Source organism: Cervus canadensis, chromosome 32 (assembly GCF_019320065.1).
Source record: "Cervus canadensis isolate Bull #8, Minnesota chromosome 32, ASM1932006v1, whole genome shotgun sequence".
NCBI lineage: Eukaryota > Metazoa > Chordata > Mammalia > Artiodactyla > Cervidae > Cervus > Cervus canadensis.
The window spans coordinates 35,116,282-35,142,348 of record NC_057417.1 but is presented as its reverse complement, the minus strand read 5'-3'; the positions used below and the strand labels follow the sequence as shown (position 1 = coordinate 35,142,348).

The 26,067-nt window shown below is 65.3% G+C and overlaps 2 protein-coding genes and 1 long non-coding RNA gene across 5 annotated transcripts in view; 1 reads left to right on the top strand and 2 right to left on the bottom strand.

Moving 5' to 3' along the window:
- Positions 1–804: 804 nt before the first annotated feature.
- LOC122432904 (cytochrome P450 2W1) lies at positions 805–6,226 on the top strand. The gene is made up of 9 exons (XM_043455203.1): positions 805–1,537; positions 2,450–2,612; positions 2,848–2,997; positions 3,065–3,222; positions 4,596–4,769; positions 5,068–5,206; positions 5,427–5,611; positions 5,773–5,914; positions 6,030–6,226. The coding sequence occupies exons 1-9, from the start codon at positions 1,199–1,201 to the stop codon at positions 6,224–6,226; spliced, it is 1,647 nt and encodes a 548-aa protein (XP_043311138.1). The 5' UTR covers positions 805–1,198.
- Positions 6,227–9,521: 3,295 nt separating this feature from the next.
- Positions 9,522–26,067, bottom strand: part of C32H7orf50 (chromosome 32 C7orf50 homolog) — a 67,594-nt gene continuing 51,048 nt past the window's right edge. For all 3 annotated transcript variants that reach the window (XM_043454833.1, XM_043454832.1, XM_043454831.1), the window contains exons 3-5: positions 14,855–15,027; positions 11,877–11,958; positions 9,522–10,183 (exon numbers count right to left, since the gene is read on the bottom strand). In XM_043454833.1, coding sequence (XP_043310768.1) covers positions 10,004–10,183; positions 11,877–11,958; positions 14,855–15,027 — 435 coding nt within the window. In that variant the 3' untranslated portion in view covers positions 9,522–10,003. The remainder of the gene's footprint in view (positions 10,184–11,876; positions 11,959–14,854; positions 15,028–26,067) is intronic.
- Positions 18,597–22,710, bottom strand: LOC122432750. Its single transcript, XR_006266952.1, has 2 exons — positions 22,615–22,710; positions 18,597–22,006 (listed from the first exon to the last, which is right to left on the bottom strand). It is a non-coding gene; the product is annotated as an uncharacterized LOC122432750 (long non-coding RNA).

Genomic DNA, 26,067 nt, shown 5'->3' with positions numbered 1-26,067 from the left:
CTGCAGGCTCTGCACAAGCTGTTCCCTCCTCACGAACGCCCTTCCTCCTGAGACCCACCCTCCAGCTCCAACACCCAAGCGGTTTTCTGTGCAAAGTCACGGCCATGTGCCCCCCGCCTGCCCCCGCTGGGCTGCGAGGGCACTTCGGGATCCCCGTAGCACCCATTCCTACAGCCCTAGCTCCTGGAGAGCCTGGTAATGCACAGGAACTCAATACACGCACGCTGAGTTAATTGCCTGAACTGTCCTGGGCAGACAGGCCCCCAGCCTCCGCACCCAGTAGGGACCTTGGGAACCACTGCTCAGCCCGAAAGGCCCAGAGACTCAGCATTTAGAGAACAGTTCCCACTCCTGGCAGCCCCAGGACTGTGTATCTGGACGGGCTGCCTATGAGGCAGTGAGCACCCCATCACAGGAGATGTGCAAATGGAGGCTGGGAAGGGTAAGGGCCCGCAGGCTGCCTTGGCTCTGGGGTGGGTGGAGGGGCACAGATGTCACCGCAGGGGACAGGCCCAGGGTGAGGGGCCCAGTGGCGGGGAGGGGGCTCCTGCTGCCGTATGTCGCAGGCCCAGCTGCTTCTGGGGCCACCCGCCCTCTGGCCCCTCGGAGTTCGATCCCAAAGGGGCACCTCCTCCCTCCCAGCTGGGCCTCCAGGCTTCGGAGCAGAGTGCAGCCCAGATAGACAGGGCTCATAAACCCGCCACTTGCCGCCCCAGCGGCCTGGCCTGCAGGCTGGGCCCCTCTGCATGGCCGACCCGCCCCCACGCCCACCCTGTTCCGGGAAGGCCAGTGCCATCTGCCCAGGGGACCGGGCTCCCACAGCCCCCAAGGGGCACACCGTCACTCTGGCAAGCTTGCTGTTGGGCTCTGGAGCCCTGGCATTTGAGGCTCTGGCCATGTAGACCTGGTGCCCGCCCTGGCCCAGGCACAGAGGTGTTGGGTGGACTCAGGTGGTGGTGGGCTTGGGGGGGCTGCGGGGCTCCCGGGTAGGGAGGCTCAGAGCCTGGGGAGCGTGGGGCCCAAGGCCCTGGAGCCCTGGTTCTGGTGGGGAGACAGGGCAGAGGCAGATGGTGCAGGGGGCAGTCACCGCGCTGCGTCCCCCAACAAGGCAAGGGCCAAGGAGGCCCCAAGGGCCTAACTGGACGCCCGCCCCCCAGACGGTCCCCCGACCCCTGGCACAGACTGGCCCCCACATTCCATGCACGCCTGTCGCTTTAAGCGCCTGGCTGTCCCTGCAAACTGCTCCTTCCACATTCTCGGGGTGGTGGGGTGGCGGGAGGGTGGGGTGCCGGCACGCCCTCCCAGGAGGCCCATAAGGCGCAGGGCAGGCGGCACCCGGGAGGGGAGCTGGCCGCCACCCGCTGGGCTCATGGCCCTGCTGCTCCTGGCGCTGCTGGTGCTGCTGACGCTCTGGGGGCTGCTCCGCGCCCGCGCCCGCACCCCGGCCCCCCGCTGGCCCCCGGGGCCGCGCCCCCTGCCCCTCATCGGGAACCTGCACTTGCTGCGGGCGGCACAGCAGGACCAGGCGCTGATGCAGGTGGGTCCACGCGGGCCCGTGGGCGCCCTGGGCCCCCGCCTGCCCCATCTGGGGGAAAGCTGAGCCCCCAGTTTCCAGGACCCCCATGGAGTGGGAGGTTCGTGTCCAGCCTGGCACTGGCCTGACATGGAACAGGAGGCCCACGGGCCCACCTTGCCTCCGAGAAGAGAAGCACGGTCCACCCCAGAGGGAAGAGGATGGGCGGTCCAAGGGGCCAGGAGGGCTCCCTGGAGGAGGCAGCACTTGATGAGTGCCCACGGGAGGCCCAGGTTGGGGTGGCAGAGGGGAGAAGCTGGGTGCTCCTGGGAGCGGCACCTGCAGCCGCGGTCTGGAAACAAATGAGCAGGACCAGCACACAGAGGTGCCTGGAGGCGGGGGGACTCTGCGGGAAGCGGCTGCCTGAGCTGGGCTGAGGCTGGACCCCTCACCGCGCTCCGTGAGCTGACCCGGGGCTGAAGGCCTGGCCCGTCCCCAAGGCTGGGCAGCTGACGCCCGCTCAGCTCTGGCCTTGATCACGCGCAGTGGTGCGGCAGGGAAAGCCCAGGAGGCTGCCTGGTGGCCCTGTGGGGGAGGGGAGGTACGGGAGCCCCAGTCCCTCAGGGAACCCTGGAACGCCCTGAGCTGGGGCAGCCACCCTGCCAGGTGGCAGGTACCAGGGCTCTCAGGCCTGTGCCCAGAGTCAGGCCCTGGAGGCCACCATCTGTGTGCTGCGGGCAGAGCCGCCCGCAAACAGCAGTGGCCGGCCCTGCTCTGCTGTGTGATCCACAGCAATTCACTGCCCACCCCCAGGCCTCAGTCTGCCCATCTGCAGAATGGGCAGGGGAGCAGTAAGGACAGAAGGGGCTGGTGGGGCGTGAGGGCCCCCCAGGGACCCGGGTGGGGCAGCGGATGAGCCCTGCCCATTCCCACCAGCTCGCTGAACAGTACGGGCCAGTGTTCACCGTGCACCTTGGGCACCAGAAGACGGTGGTGCTGACCGGCTACGAGGCGGTGAAGAAGGCCCTGGTGGGCGCCGGGCAGGAGCTGGCTGGCCGGCCCCCAATTGCCATCTTCCAGCTCATCAATGGGGGCGGAGGTAGGTGTGTGTGGGGGGCGGGGCACGGCAGGGGCCGCGGCATGGTGAGTGCTCCCATGAGGCCCAGGGGGAGCACCAGGGTGCCCGCGTGGCAGGCCCAGAGCAACGGGGGCGGGGCACACCAGGACTGGGCCCGCCACACCAGCTGGAGGGGGCACTGGGGGCTTGGGGGGCCTGAGGCTCCGTCGGGATCCTGCCCCGGGGCCGCTCACCACCCGGCGTGTGCGGCCCGCAGGCGTCTTCTTCTCCTCAGGTCCACGCTGGCGGGCCGCCCGCCAGCTCACCGTGCGCGCCCTCCATGGCCTGGGCGTGGGGAGGGCGCCCGTGGCTGACAAGGTCTTGCAGGAGCTGAGGTGCCTCATGGCGCAGCTGGACAGCTACGGAGGTGAGTGGGGGCCGGGGCGCCTCCGCCCCACGCAGCCCACAGCCCTGAAGCCTCTCTCCCCCCACAGGCCAGCCCTTCCCGCTGGCCCTGCTCCGCTGGGCTCCCTCCAACATCACCTTCGCGCTCCTCTTCGGCCAGAGGTTCGACTACCGGGATCCTGTGTTCGTGTCCTTGCTGGGCCTCGTTGACGAGGTCATGGTCCTCCTGGGGAAGCCAAGTGTGCAGGTAGAGGTCGCTGTTCTCGGCCTGGGGACTGGCGGGGGCGGGGGGGGGTGTCAGAGAGTGAGGTGGGGGCAGGGAGAGGCTCCTGATTTCACCAGCCACATGACCCCAGGCCAGTGCCCTGTGTTCCTGGAGAACCAGGGGAGCAGAGGGCAGGGGGCCCCACCTGCCCTCCGTCCCGTAACAGGCGCACCTGCTCACCGGTGGGGGTGGCCCTGGGTGTTTCCTCTCGGATATGGGGCTTGGTTCCCCCCAGGCCCTCAGAAATTCCTGCAGAGTCAGGAATCATGAGGACGGGCATGGATTTCCAAACCCCATGGCTGCATGCGTTTCATTTTTCACCAGAACTTAAAAATAAAGGAAGTTAGTCGCACAGTGGTGTCCAACTCTGTGCGATCTCACGGACTGTAGCCCGCCACGTCCACTGTCCGTGGAATTCTCCAGGCAAAAATACTGGAGTGGGTAGCCGTTCTCTTCTCCAGGGGATCTTCCCGACCCAGGGATAGACCCCGGGTCTTCTGCACTGCAGGCGGATTCCTTACCAACTGAGCTACTAACTAAAAGTGTTCCTAATCTGTAGGCACCACGACCAGTTTTAACTCTAACTTGCTCGGGCACGCGTGTCGGTGTGGGGCGGGGTATGTGTGTCTGGTGGCACGAGGCTCACGTGTACTTTCCAGCCCCATCTCTCCAGGACCTGGGGCCATGGGCGGGGGGGCGGAGGCTGCTGGCTTCGGTCCTGATCCCAGTCACCCCCCGAGGCTGGCAGAGCCTCAGTCAGGCTGGAACACTGGACTTCCCGCCGAAAGTAGCCTGGCCGAGGCCCTCCAGGGGGCGCCAGCAGGCCTGAGGCTGGAGGGTCAGGGGCTGCAGGGAGGCAGAATGTCCCGCGGCCTCCCATACCTGCACCCTGAGCGACGGCCAGGTCCCGGGGGACGGCGTGGTGCAGGGGGCAGCTGACAACCGTGCCAGTCAGGCTGTGCTGTGGCCCCCGGCGCATGGCGTCCTGAGCTGAAGCTGGAAGTTGGCAATTCTCCTTTTTTCGGAATAACTCAGCGAAGTCAGTGACTTCCAAGGCGGGTCCTGCCCCGCCTTCCTCTCACCTGCTCTGGTGGGTGTGGAGCGGGGGCCACGGTTACAGCCGCCTGCTGTGACTTGCACGGATCCCGGGTGTGTTACCTGTCGGTTGGCCCCTCCTCCGCGCACCCAGGTGGAGGCTTTCCTCCGCGCCCCCGGGGCTGCCCGTCCCACGGGGAGGGAGAGGGAAGGTGGCACCTCTGCCGGGAGCCTGGGGCGCTGCCGGTCCGCACAGTTGGCCCCACCTGCGGGCGGAGGCCCGCCCTTAGCCCTCACAGCTCGGCCCTGCCCACCCCCAGCTCTTCAACCTCTACCCGCGGCTCGGGGCCCTCCTCCAGCTGCACCGGCCGGTTCTGCGCAAGATCGAGGAGGTGCGGGCCATCCTGAGGGCCCTCCTGGAGGCGCGGAGGCGCCGCACACTCCCGCGAGGGTCCGAGCGGAGCTACCTGGACGCCCTGATCCAGCAGGGCCAGGTGTGGGCGAGACCTGCCCCCGCCCAAGAGGCCGCGGGAGGGGGGAATCTTGGGGCCCCGCCTGGGGGAGAGAGCTGGGGAGGGAGCCGGCCGACCCTGCGCCATGCCGTTCCACTCCCTGGCCGGGCGCCTCCGAGACTCGGTCACCTCACCTGAGACGCCGGGCGTCTGCGAGGCCGCGTGAGCCCGCGACGTAGGAGGCGCCTGTCTTCGACGGTTTTCTTGAGCCCGGGGCTGGCTGCGTGGGGGTTCCATGGAGCCTGCCTCCAGCTGAGCGCGGCCCCGCCCACCTCTGCAGGGGAAAGACCCCGAGGGCCTGTTTACTGAGGCCAACGTGGTGGCCTGTGTCCTGGACATGGTCATGGCCGGAACGGAGACCACCGCCGCCACGCTGCAGTGGGCCGCCCTTCTGATGGGCAAGCACCCGCGCGTGCAGAGTGAGCCTGGGGCGCGTCTCCGCGGGGCCCTGGGCACAGGGCGGAGCCAAGGGCGAAGGGGGCGGGGCCCGGTGTGCAGGGCGGGACCCGGGGCGCTGGCGGCGGGGCCGAGGTCGCAGCGCCGGACACTGATCTCAGGCGGCCCGGCCGGGGTCTCAGGGGGCGGGGCCCAGGGCGCAGGGCGGGGTCCCAGCATGCTGGGCCTCTGCCTCGCCGGCAGGCCTTGTGCAGCAGGAGCTGGACCGCGTGCTGGGGCCAGCGCAGCTCCCGCGGCCCGAGGACCTGCGCGCCCTACCTTACACCAACGCCGTGCTCCACGAAGTGCAGCGCTTCATCACGCTGCTGCCCCACGCGCCGCGGTGCACGGTCGCTGACACCCAGCTGGGCCCCTACCTGCTCCCCAAGGTGCGAGGGCCAGGCCCCCGGCGCCCCAGACCCTCCCCCTCTCCTCTCGGCCGCGGTAGATGGGGCTTGGGACGGCGTCTCAGGGACACAGATGCTGAGCAGGGCTTCCCGTGCTCCCCATCTGCGGAGAGCGGCTGGCCGCTCACCTGGCGCCCCCGCAGGGCACACCCGTGCTGGCCCTGCTGAACTCCGTGCTCCTGGACGAGACGCAGTGGGAGACGCCCCGCCAGTTCAACCCCGGCCACTTCCTGGACGCCGACGGGCGCTTCGTCAAGCGGCCGGCCTTCCTGCCTTTCTCCGCAGGTACTGCAGCCCCCGCCGGCCGTGGCCTGGACCCCAGGGCCTCTGAGCTCAGGGCCTGGCCCTCGGGGCTTCCCCCACGGCCTCCGGGACTCACCGGCGCCCCCTGTCCCCGCAGGCCGCCGTGTCTGCGTGGGGGAGAGCCTGGCCAGGTCGGAGCTGTTCCTGCTGTTTGCGGGCCTCCTGCAGAGGTACCGCCTGCTGCCCCCGCCGGGCCTCAGCGCCGCCGCCCTGGACACCACACCCGCCCCTGCCTTCACCGCGCGGCCGTCCGCCCAGGTGCTGTGCGCCGTGCCCAGGCTGCAGGGGCGCTGACTGCGAGGCCTGGCTGACCGAGGGCCCCAGGGTTGGGGAGGGGGGAAGCTGAGTTGCTCTGGGCTTGTGGGTGATGGAGACAGGATGGTCGAAGAGACAGACATGCAGCCTCTCACCGGGCTCTCTGCTGTGGCCACCACGGGCTGTGTGTCCCAGGTCAGGGAGACTGATCTGGGCACCATGGGGGATGGGGGTGCCCCCAAACCAGAGGGCCCCTCCCAGCCTGGCCCTCCTCTCCCCCTCCCAGGCCCCACAGCCCAGGGCAGAGCTGGGTGTCGTCCCCGCTCCACCCCCAGCCCCTGGAGTGTTGCCCCTGCCTGTCCTCCGGGGTCCCCGCAGCAGGTGTCACACCCCCACATTCCCACAGGCCCCTCAGGCTTCCTGCTGTCCCCGCTCCCACGTTCCCCTCCCCACTGGCCCTCATCCGGTTCCCCAGCAGGGCCCGCGTCACCAGCCAACACGTGCCAGGCACAGGGGTGTCACCCACCTGAACTTGGGGTGCAGGGAGATAGCTGGGGCTGTTGGGCCCCAGGGCAACATCCACCCAGAGGCCAACCTCGGACCAGCATTCCCGACTTGCTCTGCATCGTGCCAGGCCCTGGGCCCGCCGGGTCCCTGCAGACCCCACCCTGTTCCTAGGGCTCCTTGGTGCCCTGTGGGCGGTGGGCCAGTTGAGGGTGAGCGGTTGCCCAGAGCGGGTCAGCCAGGCTGGGGTGAGGCGGGTCGTAGGAGTCTGCAGGGAGGCCTCCTCCAAGAGCTCTTGCCCCACAATCCACCCAGACCCTCCCTATGAGCCAGCTCCTGATCCCTCAGTGGGGGCCACGCACCTCGGGGCAGCTGGTGGTGGGTGGGGAGCGGGCCAGGATGTGCAGGTCAGCTGAGATCACAGCCCTGCCTGCCCAACACCACCTCTGCCAGTGGGACACGGGCAAACAAGGCGTAGCTTCCGCCCTCCTGGAGCTCGCCGACTGAACCGACTGGACCAAGGGAGGCATGGGGCCCTGGTTCCCAGCTGGGCCGTAGGGCCTTCCTGGAGCCGGGGCGGGGCGGGGGGGGGGGGGGGGGGAGCATCAGATGAGCACGAATTAAAAGGTCTGCCTGCGCTGAATGCCAGTGACCATGTGGGGAGGCTTCCCTTGGGACGTGAGCTGGTGAGCAGGACGGGGTCGGGGTGAGAGGAGCCGGGTGACAAGGCACGTGTCCCTCCAGAGGTTCAAATGGAATGACCCAGGACACACCAGTCAGCACACAGATCTCGGGGGTGAGGCAGGGCGGGAGAAGCTTCCTGAGGATCTGGGGCAGGGCCGTGGGTGGCCGTGCCTGGATGCACTGATGGCCCAGTGGGCCTGGGGAGGGGAGGGGGGAGGGGCTGCCGAGTCCTCTTCTCAGGATTTGTCTCTTGGCTGGGTGGGGCTTTCGTTGCCCCACTGACCCCAGGCCAGTGCCCTGTGCTCCTGGAGAACCAGGGGAGCAGAGGGAAGGGGCCCCACCTGCCCTCCGTCCTGTCAGTAACAGGCGCACCCGCTCACCTGTGGGGGTGGCCCTGGGCGTTTCCTCTCGGATATGGCGCTTGGTTCCCCCCAGCCCCTGAACCTCCTCCAGGGTCAGGAATCATGAGGACCGGCCCTGATTTCCAAATCCCATGGCTGCATGCATTTTGTTTTTCCCCAGAACTTAAAAATAAAGGAAGTTAGTCGCACAGTGGTGTCCGACTCTATGCGATCTCACGGACTGTAGCCCGCCACGTCCACTGTCCGTGGAATTCTCCAGGCAAGAATACTGGAGTGGGTAGCCGTTCTCTTCTCCAGGGGATCTTCCCGACCCAGGGATAGACCCCGGGTCTCCTGCACTGCAGGCGGATTCCTTACCAACTGAGCTACTTACTAAAAGTGTTCCTAATCTGTAGGCACCACGACCAGTTTTAACTCTAACTTGCTCGGGCACGCGTGTCGGTGTGGGGCGGGGTATGTGTGTCTGGTGGCACGAGGCTCACGTGTACTTTCCAGCCCCATCTCTCCAGGACCTGGGGCCATGGGCGGGGGGGCGGAGGCTGCTGGCTTCGGTCCTGATCCCAGTCACCCCCCGAGGCTGGCAGAGCCTCAGTCAGGCTGGAACACTGGACTTCCCGCCGAAAGTAGCCTGGCCGAGGCCCTCCAGGGGGCGCCAGCAGGCCTGAGGCTGGAGGGTCAGGGGCTGCAGGGAGGCAGAATGTCCTGCGGCCTCCCATACCTGCACCCTGAGCGACGGCCAGGTCCCGGGGGACGGCGTGGTGCAGGGGGCAGCTGACAACCGTGCCAGTCAGGCTGTGCTGTGGCCCCCGGCGCATGGCGTCCTGAGCTGAAGCTGGAAGTTGGCAATTCTCCTTTTTTCGGAATAACTCAGCGATGTCAGTGACTTCCAAGGCGGTTTCAGTTGCAGCCTGCAGGGCCTCCGTCCTGTCAGGAGGAAACTTTGTTGCGGTGCATTGACTCTACTTGTGGTCCGCGGGCTCCAGAGCTCAAGGGCTTAAAGCTGCGAGGCAGGTGGGATCTTAGTTTCCCCGTCCAGGGATCGAAGCCTCGTCCGCTGCAGTATGAGGTGGATTCTTCACCACTGGACCCCCAGGGCAGTTCTGTGCCCTCTTCCTGTCGGTCTGGAACACCTGGGCTTTGGATTCGGGGCTGAGAGACCACGCCTTGCCCCGGGCACAGCGGAGGGACGGAGCTTCATCCTGCAGGGGTTGGGGGGTGGGCTGGGCAGAGGCCCCGGCCGTGACTGGGAACCACGGTGACCCCGGGGGGTGTCCTTGCGTGGCAGAGTTGGGGAACCCCGTTTCTGGGCGGAGGCTCTAGTAGGCGTGTGTCTTTGTGGGGACAGGTGGGCGCTCCCCCCGTGACCTCCATCCCCGTGGCCCATCTCAGGGGCCTGGCTCCCAGGACACAGAGCGCCACACTCGGTGTCCTGTCAGCCCCGGCCCCAGCATGTCCGCAAGCGCTGGACGCCGACCACGCCCGAGGGCAGCGCACCAGGCCGGGTCGACGAAAACACCCCTCCACCCATCTGACCGTCCGAGGTGGCCGGGCCACTCCCTGAACATGGCCTCCGGGCGCCAGACGCGGGCGCTCCGTTGGGGACCGAGGGCTGGGCAGGTGCTACCTGCAGGGGGGCAGTGCGCGGCCCCTGCCAGCGCCTGGAAATGCAGGCTGCAGAGCAGTCGTCAGCCCCGCAGTCAGAAGCTCCACCCAAGGGGCTCCCCCAGAAGTCACCCCAGGGAGGCCACGGAGCCCACGCTCACGGCCCCTGGGCAGAAAATGAGTCACGTGACGAACCACGGCCCCCCCCAGGGGCCTGTTTTTTATTGAAAATACAGCCAGGGGGAGGAGCAATGGATGAACCTCAGCCCAGCCATCAGCGAAGGCAGGCAGGTGGCCTTGAAGACAGGTGGCCTCGAAGACGCATGGGAGGGACCATCAGCCGGAGGAGGGGGCCACGCCCCACGCGGATGGGCTGCAGCTGGCAGGAAAGGCCAGCTCTGACCTCTAGCATAGTCCTGGTAGAAAAACAAGACGTTTCCCACGATGAGAAGCTTCTGTGGGAGCCTGTGGGCCACCAGGAGGCCAGGTCATTTCAGAGTGACCGCATTCTACCGTGGAGGGGGTAACCTGTCTTCTCCTCTGAAGAGTTCCTGGTCGAGGAGTCAGGAGAGAGAGGCAGGCCCTCCGGGGTGCAGGACCCAGAAGACCCAGGGCCCTTGCCCTCGCTGGGGTCCACGGGGCCCAGGTGCCCCCGAGCTGCCCGCTAGGAGAGCAGCTGCAGCACCTGCCGGGCGCGCTGGGTCCCCCCGGGCGGCAGGGCGCAGGCGCCTGCCTGGTCCAGCTCCCGCATCAGCGCCTCCGCCTTCTGCACCGTCAGCTCGCGGGCGCGGCCCCTGAGCCCCTCCAGATAGGCCAGCAGGGCGGGGAAGTGCTCGTCAGGGACCTGGAAGGGGCGGGAAGGTGGTCAGGGTCGGTGGGTGGTGCGCGGCGACAGCGGGTGTCCAGGGCTCACCCCGAGGAGCTGCTCCCAGACGGCACCCCCGTTCCCCGCACAGGCTCTCCTTATGCTCCACGGGCTGGCAGAAGTCGGCCCTCCTGAAACGCCGCTAACAGTAGGCAGATCATTTTCAGAGAGAAGTCACTTGGGACAAAGAGAATCCATGAAGAGGTGACAGCGTTCTGGGGCAGAGATGGATGAGAATGCCGGGTCTCAAGAAGGGGAAGCTCAGGCTGAGACCCGGGAGTCCTGCTCAGCCCCTCCCAACCCCCAGCTGCTCCTTCCGGGGCTGGCTGCGCAGCCCTTCCAGAAGCAGGAGCAAGGGCGGGGCTGAAACAGGGGCTGGGGTCCAAGTCAGAAGCCGCTGGCGCCCTGCGGACTCCAGAACCTGAGACGAGGCGGGTGCCCTGTGCGGTGAGTGGGGAGGGCTGCGGGGAAGGGGCGCAGGCTGGTGTTTCTGGCCTCTGCGCCCCGCGTCCGGCCCCGCAGCGCATGGCCTCCTCCACGGAAGATTCCCCGCCCCATCCTGTGCACGCAGAGGCAGCCCTCGACGTCCCCACCGGGGGAGCCCCTCCTAACTGGGATGACTCTGACGATTGTCCCGATGGATGTGACGGCTCCAAAGGAACGGATTAAAGCCCGTCCAGGGAAACGGGCGAGTCTAGGCTGATGCGAAACTCGCAGTCCATAGTGGGGCGGCAGCAGAAGGAAACAGAAAAGCCCCGGACAGGGTCACTGAGGAGCAGCGAGAGTGAGACAGGAGGCAGCTGCTCAGCTCCAAGCGGCCCCCAGACACGTGCTGGTCACTGAAGGAATCAGGAGTGACGTCACAGGAACAAACCTGACAGCCACCCGCGTCACACGACTGACATCAATGTCAAGCCACCGCGAACCGGCCACGCCGGGCACACAGGTGCCACGCAACTGTCCTCTGAGCACGCGGGGCCGGGCGGGTCAGGTCAGAGGAGACAGGGCAGGCCCCCGGCAAGCGCGGTTCTGCACAGACCCCGCACAGACGGCGGGCCGCTGCCTGGTGGACGCCCCATCGTCAGAGAGGCGCACTGCCGGGTCTGACAGCGGAGGAGCCGTGGCGGGGCAGAGTGGGCAAGACCTCCAAGCTCATGGACAGTGGCTTTTCTGGAGTGGCGGCCCCGGAGCCGGGAGCCCTGTGGCTGAGTCCAGCCGCTGGGCAAAGCCGGCAGGGCTTCTGCTCCCTGACCCCCAGGGGCCCTCCTTCTGGGCCCAGTTTCATCTCTGGAAGACGGAGGGCTCAGCGGGGTTCTCCCACGCGGCCTCCATGAGCTCCATGATTCCTTGGCCTCCTAACACAGGCCACGGGAGGGGGAGGACTTCCCCGCCCCTGGAGGGAGGCCGAGTCCAGTGTGGCCCAAGCAGGCGCTGCCAGCCAGTCCTTCCCCTCCATCATGAGGAGACCCGACCGCACCCTCTGCCGCTCAAGTGTGCACAGGCCTTCCCCCACCCTGCATGCACACCGACCTCCCCTGCCTCTCTGTGTGTGCAGAGGCCTCCCCCCACCCCCCGAGTGTGCACAGGCCCCCCCAACCCCCGAGTGTGCACAGACGTCCCCCCACCCCCCGAGTGTGCACAGGCCTCCCCGCCCCAGGGGGAGGAGCCCCACCTGGTCACGGTCATACATGTGCAGTAGCAGCCAGGTCTGCCTCGTCTTCTGGAACCTCCAGTCCTCGTGCTTCTGGGCCCAGCTGGGGAACAAGGACAGGGCGGCTCAGGTCCCGGAGGGGAGGCGCAGGCGGCCTCTCCCTGATGAGGGCCAGGGCGTCTGCAGAGGATCCTCCCAGGGAGGGCGGCCCGGGTGGGGGGGTCTCAGGGGTCTTCGCCAGGTCTCTGCTCGCCTGCTGGGGGCCCTCAGCTGGGACATCAGGCCCAGGGGGCACAAGGCCACTTTCTTCTAGCTCTTCATAGCCACTCTTTTATGATTCTAACGGAAATACCCTGAATTTCACAAACTCGGTCCTTCCAGAAACACGGATCAGGCAGGGTCACCTGATCACCTGCAGGGGCAGGCACAGCCTTCTTGCCCTGGAGGATGGGGGAGGGGAGGCAGAGAGCAGCTAGGACCCCTGACCTCGAGGGCCACGCAGGGGTCCCCGTGGCCTTGGATGTGCTCGCCCCTGGGTGACCAGGACACTGGGAGAAGCCCAGGCCAGGGAGAAGCCCAGGCCAAGCCGGAGCCCAGTGGAGACCCCAACACTGGGATGGAGGCCGCGAGGTGGACGGGGGTCTGGGCCCCAAGCTGCCGGCCGCGTGGGAGGGGCGGAGGGCGGCTCCGCGGCTGCAGGACGGCAGGAGGGCCTCCTCGCCGAGCAGCCCGGCCTGTGATGGGGTGCACGCGGGACAGGGCCCCCCTCTGCCTTCCCCACCCGCGGGGGCGCATGGGCCCGGCTGGGGCCTAGAAGCGGCCCAAGGAAGGGCCGCCAGGCCAGGGAGTCAGCGGTCCCCCGCCACCCCCTCACAGAAGGCCCCTGTAGGCCACCCCGAGGGGCCCCCGCTGCCCTAGGACCTCTCCGATGGTGGTGATCAGGGAGCCACCTCATCGTCCGCCTGGGCCAGTGGAGAAGCCCTCCCCTGCGCGTCCCTCCCGGGAGGACACAATCACCCAGAGACACGCGATTCTCGGATGGGGCCGCGGTCCCCGCGGCGTAGCGCCCCCTGGCGGGACCCCCGCGAGCCGAAGGCCGCCCGCGGGCCGCGCTCCCACTGCGGGAGCCTAGCCCCTCACATCCCCCGCTCTGCAGAGTCCTCCTTCCGGAGGGGCCTGGCTGCTGCTACAGCAGATCAGCCTTTACAAGGAACACCCACCCTGTCCCCCACCTGTGGTTCCACCCCCATCGCGCCCTGGCCCATTCACCTCCCCTGAAAACTTCATTTCCCCCAGGGTCTTGGTCCCTCCTGAGAGGTCAGAGGGTTTGGGAGGGACGGACCACCTGCGGCCTGAGGCTCCCCTGGCGCTGCTCCCTCACTGCTGACGAGGACGGGCAGGGTGTCTGCCCAAAGCAATGCCTCTTCCCTGACCCAGGGCTCCAACCAGGGTCAACTCAATGCCCGTGTGGTCAGCGGGGACCAGAGGTGGCTCTGGGGTCTGGGGGCCTTGAACTGGCTTCAGATGCCCTGCCCTTGGGGAGCAAGGGGCGCTGGGCGGGGCCTTGGGAGTGCGGGGCCCACAGACACAGCAGGACCAGGCGGACATTGCCCCGGCGACCCCGAGCCCCCAGCAGGGGAGAACCTGCAGAGGAAGGATCTGTGTGACTGCAGTGAGCTCAGAGGTCAGCAGGGAGGCCGCGCTGGCGCGCGCGCGCGCATGTGTGTGTGTGTGTGTGTTGGGGGGGCAGTGAGGGCTGAGCCCCATCCTCCAGAGGGGCTGCGGCCCGGTGAGCGACCCCCACGAGGATGCTTTCCTCCCAGACGGGGCGGAGAGGCCGGTTCAGGCGCTGCCACAGCTCCGGCGACTTCCGGAAGCTGGTCCCTCAGGGATCGAGGGTGGGTCCACCACCCACTCCCTGGGACCACCGTCTGCAGAGCTGCCCCCGAGTGCCAGCGGGCCCTGAGTCTGTGGCCGCTGCTGCGGGTGGAAGTGCCTGGATGGGACCAGGTGTACACGAGGGGCCTCAGTCCCAACGGCACCCCCCACCTCGCAGAGAACCGCCCAGGGTCAGGGTCGGGGAGGCTGCTCCGCCGGGTGGCCTCCTGACCCCTGGGCTCCACACGGTCAAGGGCGGTCACTGCAGATCGAGGACCTTCCTGTGAGGAGGAGGCACTGAACTGAAGGTGGATTTCCTACTGACAGTGGGCAGGTCTCAGTGGGGAGTGTGTCCCCGCCCCGCAAGCAATCCTGGCAGGGCCAAGGCCCCCCCCCGGACACCGTCCTGCTCACAGCCTGTGCCCCCCACTTTGTGCCGAGCTCCGATGGGCTGGGGGGAAGGCAGCCCCCAATCTGTCCCACAGGGCACGTGTGAGCCCTGCCCAGGCAGGGGAGAGGGGGAGGAGGAGGAGAGGGGAGGGGAGAAGCAGAACGGCTGCCCAGCAGCTGACTCACTGGGTGCTCAGCCCTGTCCAGGAATCTGGAGGATTCTGTTGTATATCAAGCCCCAGGGCGGCTGGGCAGGGCAGCTCCTTCCGAGAAGGCTCCAGAATCCCACCGTCTCCACCCCGCCCTTCCTGGCCAACCTCTGGGTTCACTCTGCACACGTGCCCAGGCCTGTCTGCCCTCCCAGACCGCCCTGAGGGCCCCCAGCAGCCCTGCTCCTGAACCGGTTCCAGGCCGCCAACCCCAGTTCCTGGCTGGGCGTCCAGGATCCCACGAAAGAACAGTTCCTGGAGGGAAGCGTCGAGTGCGCGCGACGGTGGGGGCGGTAACGATGCTGAGGGTGGGAACACCGACTTCGAGAGGTGACGGGGGTGGGAGTGACAGGCTGATGGTGGCGGTGAGACGCCACCGCCACCGCCATCACGCGCCCATGAGCCTTTCAAGGAAACCCTGAGGCCGTCGTCTTGTCCGGCGCTCAGCTGACCCTCGTTTTCTTGATGAGAAGGAGGCCCAGTGCCCCGACCGCGGGCAGGCTGTGACCCCGCCCCGCTCACCTGCACAGGTATTCCAGGGCCAGCGCGGCCCCCGAGCGCTTGCTCGCCGGGCTTGGAGCCGCAGCGATGCCCGCCTCCCGCAGCCGCCTCCGCGCCTCTTTCTTCCGCTCCTTCTTCAGCTTCCTCTCCAGGACCCTCTGCTCCTCCGGGGACACGGACGCGGATGCGGACCCCTGGAAGCGCAGGAACCTCCGTGAAGGCGTCGGGAGGGGGCAGCATAGGAACTGGGACCCCCGGCCTGTGCCGGGCCCCTCTGCCCGGGACCTGGGCAGGGGGGCGGGGGGCGGTGCTGCAAGGACCGCCCCCCAGGCCTGAGGGCAGCAGGAGGGGCGGGGGCGCCAGGGCTGTGATGCAACCCGCCTCGCCCTCCCTGCCCCCAGGAAGCCAAAGGAGAGTGTAGGCCAGAGTGTCGGCCAGCGGCTCCCGGGCCTTCCCGGAAGCCGAACCAGGCGAATTCAGAAGGGTGAAGGCCGGCAGCCCTGGGCGCTGCCCCCGCACACCCCGTGTGCAGAGCCCGCAACCCGGAGAGCGAGGTACAGTGGGGCCCCTGGCAGGCAGGTTCCTCCTAGATGCCAACCCCTGACGCCCTCTGTGCTCCCACGCCACACCCACTCCTCCCGGAATCTTCTAAAACAAGAGAGATGCTCTCCCCAGCTGCTCCAGCCTTCTCCTGAAACCAGCTGGGGTTTACCGCCTCGTGGAGCTTCAGGGCTGCACCCGGTGACATCCGGCAGCCCTGACGTGAGACGTACGGCCCACCCGCACAGGAGGCGCCTTCCCTGAGGTGGGACACGCACCCCCGCACGCACGCAGCCCCACGGGGCCGGGGTGGGGGCAAGGTCCAGAACAGCTGGGAGGGCAGGATGGCCCCATGGCGCGTGCAGGTTTTAAAGTCACACCCATGCCTAAAACACCAACACCAGTCACAGCCAGACTCCTGCTGACAGGGAATAAACTCAGATTTTGAAAGCAGCATATTCTTCCCTGGGGTGACACGGGCTCCTGCTTCCAAGGACCTCCTGGCGTGCGTGTGTGCCTCCGCACTAAGTTGCTCCAGTCGTGTCTCTCTTTGCAACCCTATGACGTGTATGCGGCCAGGCTCCTCTGTCCATGGGATTCTCTGGGCAAGAGTAATGGAGTGGGTTGCCATGCCCTCCTCCAGGAGATCTTCCCGACCCAGGGACTGAACCCTGGTCTCCTCTCACGCGCTGGCAGGTTGGCTCTTTACCACTATCGTCGCCTGGGAAGCACTCACCACCAGCCCTTTGGCTCCGCCTGTCCCGCTGCAGTTGCGCCTCTTACCGCCCCGCCCTGCCCCTGCCTCCCCGCTGTAACCGCCACCCTGTCCTCTGCATCCTCCCGCTTGCCTCCTCGTGCCACAGATGCCACGTGTGTGAAATCACACAGTGACCTATTCGAGCACAACGCACTCCAGGCCCGTTTATGCTCTCACAGATCCCAAGCTCAGCAGGCTGGGGTCTAGGAGACCCCCCCAACCCCCACCCCCGGCTCATGGAGAAGCCATGCTGGACGCAGGGAGCCCGGCCCCTCTGAGTCACGGGGGCGTCGCACTGGCCACCAAGCCCCAAGTCCCGGGGAAGGTCCTGGGGATGGGTCAACACTGACCCCCGAGGGAGGCCAGCAGGTCGGACAGGCCGGGGAAGGGACAGGAGGGGGTCTCCTAGGACATGGGGGGTCCCAGCCACCCGTCTGATCTCACGGGGTGCTGGCTGCTGCCCCCAGGCCAGAGGAGAGGCCCTCATCAGAGACCTGGCGAGGGTGGAGCTTGGTGCCCACCCCAAGGGCTCGTGGGGGGCCTCGTGGGCCCCGTGATGGCCCAACGTGCCGCTGTCCCCATGGAGGGGGCGCGGGAAGGGGGCTGGCAGGGGGGTTGGCCCCCACTGCAGAAGGGCAGCAGGAATGTGAGCCAGCGTGGGTCTGGGAGGGCGGGACACGGACCCAGGCACTCCCTGGAGGCCGCGGGCGGTGGGCGGATCTGAAGGGTCCAACTGCCTCTCCATCAGGACACACGTAGGACTGGCGCCCTGCCCACACTCAGGTGACCAAGGGTCTCCGGTTACAAAGAGGCCTCTTTCAGCCACTCTCCCCTTCCCTCCGCCTCGGGGAGCAGAGTCTTCAGCCACAAAAGGAGGCTGGCAGGCCCAGCACAGACCTGGGAGGGCACAGAGGGGTCTGCAAGCCGGGCCAGTGCCCCTTCTCTGGGGCTCTCCTGCACCCCGGCCCCGTGCCTCGCTCAGGTGAGGCGCTCTTGCTCCATGTGCGTGTGGAGACAGCCCGTCGGTGCAGCCCCGGGGCTCTCAGGTCCCACCGTGTGGGGTGCCTGGACCACCTCAGCCTCCCAGACCACACACATGGGCTCCCAGTGGAGCCTGGAACCCCTGTCGGCTCCCACCCAGAGGCCCTGATGCTTGGGAAGGGGGCGGGGAGTCTGCCTCTCCACCCTGAGGGTCCCAGGTGTGGGGACGGGCCAAGAAAGGCTCAGCTGGGACGGCCCGAGTAGGGTTGTGCTGGGGGCCCTTACCATCTCGTGCAGACGGGCTACACCACAGCTTTGGATCGGCACGGGCCTGGCAGGCTCTCCTCCCTCAGACCCCTGGGCCTGTCGGCTCAGGAGGAGCAGAAGCGCTCGGAGACGGGCAAGTTCCAAGACCCCGAGCTAACCGGGCCCACCTCTGGTCTCAGGCCACGCCCCGGGCCTCACGGCGGCCCGAGGGTGGGATCTCTCCAGCAGCTCCCAGGAGCTGGGGGTCCCAGGGTGAGCTGACCCGAGGAGGGGAGGGTGGTGCCCATCACCCACATGGGCCCCAGAAGCCTCCTGCTGTAAAGAGCATCCACCGCAGCCTAGGGGTACAGTTCCCCTCCCCCACCGTCACCTGCAGTTGCCTGGACTTGGCTGGGCCAGCAAGGTATGCCCCTGAAGTGGGATTCTGGGGTGAAGGGGGCTGCTCTTGGCTGACCGCTGATATATAGGGGCAGGGGAGGCTGGGGATGGGGGGGTCAGCGAGCTGCAGGGCAGCACCCCACCCACCAGCCCATAACCCACCTGCTGCGTCAGGGTGAAACCTCTCAACCAACCCCACACAATCAGTAGACTAAGAAAAGTGTGTGTTAAAAATCCTTGTAATATATAAGCCTGAACCAGGTCTGAGCTGCAAGGTGTGACCTCGCCCGGGTGTGAGCACTGGGGTCACAATCACAGTGACCCTGGTGTGTGTTGTGTGGGCGGCACAGTCCAGGCCTCTGCTTGGCTGTCTGCGCACAGGCCAGACAGCACCCCAAAGGGCACAACTCTCCGGAACTGCTCAGAGGCCAGAGTGCTCCTCAACCACAGGTCTCTGTCCCAACAACCGCCAAGGTCCAGAGCCCTGCCTGCTCTCGCAGAGCTCAGGGCTGCAGGGCGGGTGCCCCCACCCCAGGCCATGCAGCCCACTCTTCCGGTCTGAAGCCAGGCTTCCTGGGCAGGAAGCCCATTCCCTGCCTGCAGCTTCCAGGAGACGCTGCTCCACTGAGGACTAAACTTCCACCAGATGCGTTACTGCAATTATTCAAACTCAAAAGGGCAACTTGCGCTGTGGAGGGAAGGGCAGCCCTGAAACCCCATGGACGGAGGAGCCTGGTGAGCCGGTCCATGGGGTCGCAGAACTGGACAAGGCTCAGCGACCAAGCACTACACGCAGCAGCCAATTACTTTTTCCCTTTCTGAAGATAAACAACAAGAGAGAATGTTTCCTAGATACTTTAATAAAACTTTGCATTTTGAAATTAACTAGATGCAACCTGGGAGGCAACATACAGATTCCATGAGCCCTCCACCCAGCCTCCCTACACACTTACAGCAGAAACAGAGGAGACACTGAGATTTAAGTTACCCCTAAAAATACAAAATGCAGGTACAAACCGTTAGGTTCTTTAAGGGCTCATTCCAATGCATGATGCTGAGTGACTTTTGCCGATTCAGAAACAGAGCTGCTCGCCCTTTTGTTTGCAGCGCCCTGGTTGAAACAATTCCAAACAACTTAAGGATGCACCGGTCGCAGGGGGCTGTGAGCAACCTCGTGAGCGGGGGGGACGCAGGGCTGCTGTGGGTCCTGGCCCTGCAGAGGCGCTGGTGCTGGCGGGAAGCAGACGCGGGCTCTGGCCTCGAGGAGCGCACGGCCGGACCAAGTGAGCTCCTGGAGGACAGGGACAGCGGCTGCCCCTGCTAGGCGGCCCTCGGAGCTGGGCCCTCCATCCGGATGCTGCAGAGCCTTCAGATGAGCGAACCAGGAGACCAGATCACAGCACACAGCCTCGAGTCATCAACCCACCGGGCGCAGAAACACGAGGGGACAGTGAGATGTCCCTGCACCCCCTGACCCCCGGGGCCACTCTCATCCACTGGCAACACGCACAGTGGAAGAGGGGCTAAAACCCAGTCAGCCCCCGAACTGGTGAGACGGAGCCCGCACTTGGACTCCACCAGGCCCAGCCTGTCTCTGGCTCTGACACCACGTAGGGCCCCGGGCTCTCCCCAGGAAGGGCGTCCCTTTCCCAAGCCCACCTCCACCCTTCCAGTCCCTTCTTCGCGGGGCTTGGACAGTAAGACAAACATATCAGATCCTCTTCACACACACACACACACACACACACACCACCCCCCCCCCCCCCCACTTGAGACTAGCTCCTCAGTCACAGAGGAAGAGGAGAGGGTTTCAGGGGTTGTAGGGGGAGTCTCACCATAGCCATGGGCTGACGGCCCTCCCAGACAAGCCAGGGCTCTGGGGAGGGTCTTTCACAGTAATCTCTTCAAACCCTGCGGCCTTGGCTGCAAGCAGGACCTGCCCTCCACCTGGGTGGGAGACACTGGCCCTTCTCAGAGACCAGCTTTGGAACCAAGGCTGAGCCTGGAGGCACTCAGCAGGCTGGGGGCACCAAGGACCAGACTTAACTTGCACCCTGCTTCTCCTGTGACCCAATAATTAAAACAAACGTTTATGTCTATGTGCACGGGAAAAGCCAGAAGACACAGGATACACAGATCAGGGTGCTGAAGCCAGGGAGACGGTGACCAACCGGACAAGTCCTTCCAAGGCCCCCAGAGCTTCAGCCTGTATGACCGGGGTGGGGGGGACCTGCCAAGGCTGTGCTGGGACCAGCTTCTGGCTTCCTCTGGCCAGGAGAGGCACGGTGGTGGTGTCCCAGCCAGGGCAGACTGTGAGCCCTCACCTGTGTCCAGGAGGCCTGGTGCGAACACCCTCAGACTGGAACCCTGTTTATGAAGATCAGATTAGATTCCCAGAAACAGCAAGTCCTGAGATGCTGCAAATGCTACTTCACTCCCTCTACCTTTTCAAAGGCCGTCCATCTGTTCCTGCCCTTGAATGGACAAGGGAGCAAAGCCAGGCTAGAGCTTTCAGGGAGGGCTGGGAGGCAGGACACCCGCACTGGGGAGGAGCCGTGGGGGATGGGGGAGCCCTCGGGGACTTGTGGTCACCAGAGAGCCAAGTGCAGCGAAAAGACAAACATGCCCCCCTCCCCCCAGCGGTCAGCCAGTGGGGGCAGTGAGCGCCACGCCTGCTAGCAGGCACAGAGGTGGCCAGCAGCAGCCCACGAGGCCCAGGGTCTGGACACGGGGAACCTGGTGCACCCAGCACCTCCCCTCCAGGGCGCTGTGTGGACAGGCCTGTGCCTGGTGCCTCAGGGGACACAACAGAGCTGACGCAGGCCTGTGGGGGGACGGCTCCAGGGGGCTGGGGTGAGGAGCGCCCGGCTCAGGTGGACCGTGGGCGCCCTGCAGGCTGGGGGGACAGGGGCGCAGTGTGCAGTCCCACATGGTCCCCGAGGTTAGAGGTCTCCGATGAGACCTCAGAACACACGGCAGAGGGGCCTGGGAGCACAGAACACAGGGCATCAGGAAGACTTCCAGCCCTCCAAGGCAGGGCTGACAGGAGGCCCCACCGTCTACTCCAAGTCTGGGAGCAACTCCGCTTCCAGAGAGGCCATCGGCTCCCGATGGGCTGGGCTCAGCGAGTCCTTAACCAGGGGTAGCGGGGAGCGGCTTGCGTCTCCTCAACAGGGGAAACCTGGCTCCTCACCCAGTCTTCAGGGCCCTTTAATTAAGGACAGGAAGGGGCAGCCTGACCCCTTCCTCCCCCAAAACGCCAAGCTCTCCCACCAGCAGGCACAGGTCACACGCCTGGGCCAGGAAGACCCCACAGCCCCTCCCAGCTACAGTGGGCACGCATCATCATGAACCCTCAAGACCTCATCGCTTCCCAGAACCTCGGCTAGGCTTCTAGGCTGATCTCACCCACATCCAGGGAGCAAAGAGGTGTCAGCTGTCTTCTGCAGGAGCTTTGATGTCCATGAGGAGCACTGCCCCGCAGGCCTTCCTTGGGTTTTAGGAACGAGGGTGATGTACAACCCTCCCTGAAACCTTCACTACTAGGAGGCCCACACAGGCTTGCGGCCCAGCTGCCCTCTGCTCAGTCAACAGCCTGACGTGGGCCATCCCAGCTATGGGAAGGCAAAGGTCACCCGGGCTCCACGGCCAGTGTTCACAGAAGCTGCTGCGCAGCCCACGGCTAGGCCCGCCTCCTCCCTCGAGAGCCCGCTGCCCTTTCACCTTTGCAGACGTTGAGGCCCGGGAAGAGTTCAGGCTGCATTTTGCGTTTAACCTGGAAATACCGTTCCAGCAGCACACAGTCAGCACCGGTAGAGCTGAGTGAAAAGTCAAGTGTAGGAACTGTGGGCCATGTTCAACATGCAGAAGGCGTCATTCCCAGCATCTCCCGAAAAATTAGCCAAGTTGTTCCTAGTTTGGCAGCCCTGATCTTGCCGTTTAAAGGAAAATCAGAATCTTATGTAAGAAACACCTACAAGACCTCTTTTCCCGCTCAGTCGAGGTGGGCCCGGGCCACCAGGTTTCCCACTCCGACACTGCTTCGCTCAAAGCAAAGCCCCACATTTCTGCACAGGGTTTTCAATGACGTCTTGGCCCCGCGGCGACCGAGCAGGCTCTGGACTGTCCTCCTCAGCGGCTCCCGAACCCCGGGCCTTTCGTACAGAAGCCTGCACGGCCGGGGCCGAGTGCTGACCCCTTCACCCGGGCCTCTCGGGGGCCCGGCGGCCCTCCAGGCACCAGGCTGAAGACTGTTCAGGGGAAAAAGACAAACAAAGCACGTTACTACCCCATCACGTCGTTCGTCGTTAACTGTAATTTCCATAATCATTTCAGAACACTAGGGAACTACTAGTTGGCTTTTTCCCTCACTTCCAAGAATTCTTGAGTGTAACAATGAATTTAAAAAAAAAGAAAGTCACAGAGCCAAGTAACGAGTTACTCACACCCAAGCGATTTCGCAAGCAAAGCGGTAAATGCCCCGGCGGGTTCCGCCCCCAGGCCCTGACATTTAACGCTGCGGGAGTGGGCCTCGCGGGGCCGCGGAGGCCTCCGGCTACGAAGGCCCGAGTGCGGGGCCCCACGAGAGACAGCCCGGGGGGCGCGGTGCAGACGCCGCCCGCCGGCAGAGCGAGAAGACGCGCGGGGGCCCGGAACTCTCGCGGGGGCGGCGGGCCGGAGACCTCGGCGGCAGGGGGACGGGCCGAGGCGCAGTTCGGGGTCCGGGCCCGCGCCGCGGCGAGCGCGCCCAGGCCGGCCGGGCCTCCGTCCCGAGTCCGCGGCCTGCAGAGCGCCGCCCCCGCCCCGCGGGACGAGCCCCCGAGCCCCCCACGGCCCTCTCCCGGCCGGGAGCACTAACCTCCGGGTCCCCCGCCGCCAAGTGTAGCCGGGAGCTCGGCGCCGCCTGGCCGCCGCAGCCCCCGCGCACTGCGCATGTCAGGCCGGCCGGGCTCGGCTAGAACCAGATCCAGCCGGCTGGGCGGTGACGCAGGCGCGGCGCGGCGCGTAGGAGGGGCTGCAAGCGGTCGGGGCGCGTGGGCGGGGCCGCGGGCGGGCGGGGCAGGTCTGCGCCGGCTGGGGAGACCGAGAGCCCCAGGCCCGGAGCAGCGGTCTAGAGGCCAGGCCAGTTACTCCAGCTCTCCTCAGTGCACAGGGCCCCGGCCCCCTGGCGGGGCGCACAGGGGACCAGGAAGCCCACGCGGTGCAGTCACCTCCGACGCAAGCGCGCCGACCACAGGCTGGGTCCTGCCCGCGGACTGGAGCGCCACCGCAGCCCCCAGCTTCAGGGAGGCGTTCTTGCCTCGCCCACGAAACTAACTCTAGCGTCCTCTGATCAGTGTCTCGACCCCCAGACTGTGAGCTGCCCGGGGGTGATGTGTTTGCCCATCACTGGGACTGACAAAAAGCAGGTGCTCAGTAGAGGCTCGCGGAATCGATGCATGCAGCAGCCCTGCCCCCAAGACAACATCGCAGGCCAGCGTTCCTAGTTGTCCGTGTGCGCTCTGGAGGCGGGGCTGGGTCAGGGGGCTGCTCGGGCCCCCCTGGCCTGAGGACGCGCTGGCCCTGGCTGCTGAGGGCTCTGGCAGCCTCTCTTCATTCCCCCGCTGTGCGCTGGCGTGCTGGCGGGTGTGAGCTTCCCGCTTTGGGCGTGGGTGTCCCAGCTTCCCGGCCCGATAAGGATCTCCAAGGTCTGGAGCCAAGACTGCGTCTTTCTGTGCTTTTCCTCCTGGCCATTTCCCCACCGCCCAAGGCCGGTCCACACACACAGGAGGGCTTGGTGGTGCTGGTGGGGGCAGGATCGCAGAGGCCTGGGCCAGAGCTGGGTGGGGGGAGCCGAATGGAGGACAGGGCTCGCTGCTAGCCCAGCCTCGGTGTTAGGAGGTCTCACCTCTGTGATCCTGTTCAATTCCTGGATGCAGGCATCAGTGCTCTCACTTTGAAGCTCGGAAATGTAAACAACCAGTTTTCACGATCTCCGATTTCGTGGAATGGACTCTACTTGGGGTCTTCTGCACTTCCTGTGTCAGTCCTCTGACCTGAGATCCCCTGATCTGGTCTCCTCCTCCCACGGTCTTGTCCTGGTGATGAGAACGGGCCACCGTGGGAGACTGGGACAAAGGCGAGAACAGGACGGGAAGAGCGGAGAGCTGGCCTGGGGTGGGGGAGGAGCTGGCTGAGGACACTGCACACGGGGACGTGCAGTCCAGGGGTGGCCTTGTGCCCCCCATCACCTCCACTGTGCAGACGCGTCAAAGGTGTGATGTGGGCCACGTCTGCCTGCTCTCTGTCCAGCCCCTTCGCAGGCCCTCCTCTGCCCAGGGTCCCTGCAGGGCCTCGCACAGAGCAGGTGAAGCTCATCCCCAGCAGGTGCTCCTGGTCGAGCTGCCCCCGGTTGCCCACCCTGAGCCCATATCAGAGAGCACAGGCATGGAAACACTCACCACTCAACACCCACTGGGGCTCACTGTAGGAACCCCAAGAGAAAAGGCACTTGGTCCAGCCCTGAGGACCTGTGTGAACCAGGTCCAGCTAGTGGAGTGGGATGGCGTGGCCGGGAGGGCTGCCTACCGTGTGACTCCGCAGCGGCACTGGGTCCACCCTGAGGGGCTCCAGAGACCCTAGAACCATCCCCCTCCCCCAACTTGGCCCAGCAGATCCCAGTCAGGAAGGGTGGGTACACGCAGGCCTGGAAGCATTCCACAAATACTTGTTAAGCAACATCTTCACAGCAGATAGTCTTAAGTGCTAAGCTTCCTGTGGGGACCAGATCAGATAAAAATGCCTGCTACCTCAGACCATGCTCCAGTGCCCCCGGAACTCCTGTATTACACTCCTACCCACCCCCACCCCCTGTGCTGGCACTAGGAGGTGGGGCCTTTGGGGGGTGACCAGATCGTGAGGGGGGGGCCTCCCCACACTCACCACTAGAGGACACAGCGAGGAGATCTGGGATGAGAACCCACCAGACACCAAACCCGCCAGTGCCCAGATCTCGGACCTCCAGCCTCCAGAAGTGGGAGAAATAAACCTGCTATTTCTGGGCCACCCAGCCTATGGTATTCTGTGACAGAGGCCCGAACCAAGACACTTGGTCGCAGGGAGGCTGCATTGGAAGGCTATGACATTAAGGAGGAAAATTAGGTGCAACAGACAGGGAGCGGGTTTATCTTCATTCTGTAATTTAAAGCGGTTGTAGGAAGACACAGGTCAAGGAAAACGGCATCAGGAAGGTGACACAAGACTCGGAGGTGAGGACACAGCCAGTGGATGCTGCGGGGAGAGGTGGCCCCGGCCAGGGGTGCAGCAAGCCCATATCCTGGTGGGGGCAGCGCACAGGGGCCCATGGGAGGCAGAGAAGCCAGGATGCCTGGGGCCTGGGGAGGGGGACAGAGCAACTCTGCCAACCTGGAGTTCTAGAAGCGTGAAGGTGCCACCAAACCCTTCCCTCGAGGCAGTGACAGTAAGCTTTCAAAACCGGGGTGCCAGCGCCCCAAGATCACGGGGCTCATTCTGAGTCATTGAGGAAAGAATAAATACATCCGACATCATCAAGCAGACCGTCTGGCTGATCCGATCACGATTTCCCGGGCATGCTGCCTCACTGCCTCCCAGAACTAAGCCCTGGTGTAATTCACAGGAAATGCCAGGGGGAAGGGTTGGAACACCCGCTGGGATGCCCACAAGCTCCCGCAGGCACCCACCACTTCCCCTGCCCAGCCTGCTAGCAGGCCTGCCTGGAGGCACTTGGCTGGTGGGAACTGTGAGTGTGGGTGTGAGGGGAGCCCCAGCCCCCAGCCAGGTGGGGGGAGGGGAGGCAGAGTCTGTGAGAGGAGGAAGCAAAGTACTTCTGGAGGCTTCCGTGTGGCCGCCCACTAGCCTTGGCATTCACTAAAGTGACAAGTGATGGCAGGCCTGGCTCCAGAAACCTGTGTCCAAGCCTAGATGGTTTCCCTGGAATTCTATGAGATATTTAAAGAAGCGTTAACACCAATTACACAATCTCTTCCAGAAAATGGAAGCAAAGAAACCACTTCCCAATTTGCTCTATGAGGCCAATGTTACCTTGATACCAAATCAGACAAAAATAGTACCAAAAAAAAGGAAAGAAAAATATAGATGAAAATCTCTCATAAATATAAATGCAAAAATCTTGTTCAGCAACATATGAAAAGAATTATACACGCTGACCAAGTGGAGCGTATTCCAGAGATGCAAGGCTGGTTTAATATCCAAGAATCAATCTATAAAGCTAAAGAAGAAATATCACATGATTGTATCCACTGACATGGAAAAAGCACTTGACACAATTCGA

Coding starts and splice junctions, on each gene's coding strand:
- LOC122432904 (XM_043455203.1), top strand. CDS start 1,199: ATGCACGCCTGTCGCTTTAAGCGCCTGGCTGTCCCTGCAAACTGCTCC. Junction 3,223..4,595: donor TGGGGAAGCCAAGTGTGCAG/GTAGAGGTCGCT, acceptor GCCCACCCCCAG/CTCTTCAACCTCTACCCGCG. Junction 5,915..6,029: donor CTTCCTGCCTTTCTCCGCAG/GTACTGCAGCCC, acceptor CTGTCCCCGCAG/GCCGCCGTGTCTGCGTGGGG.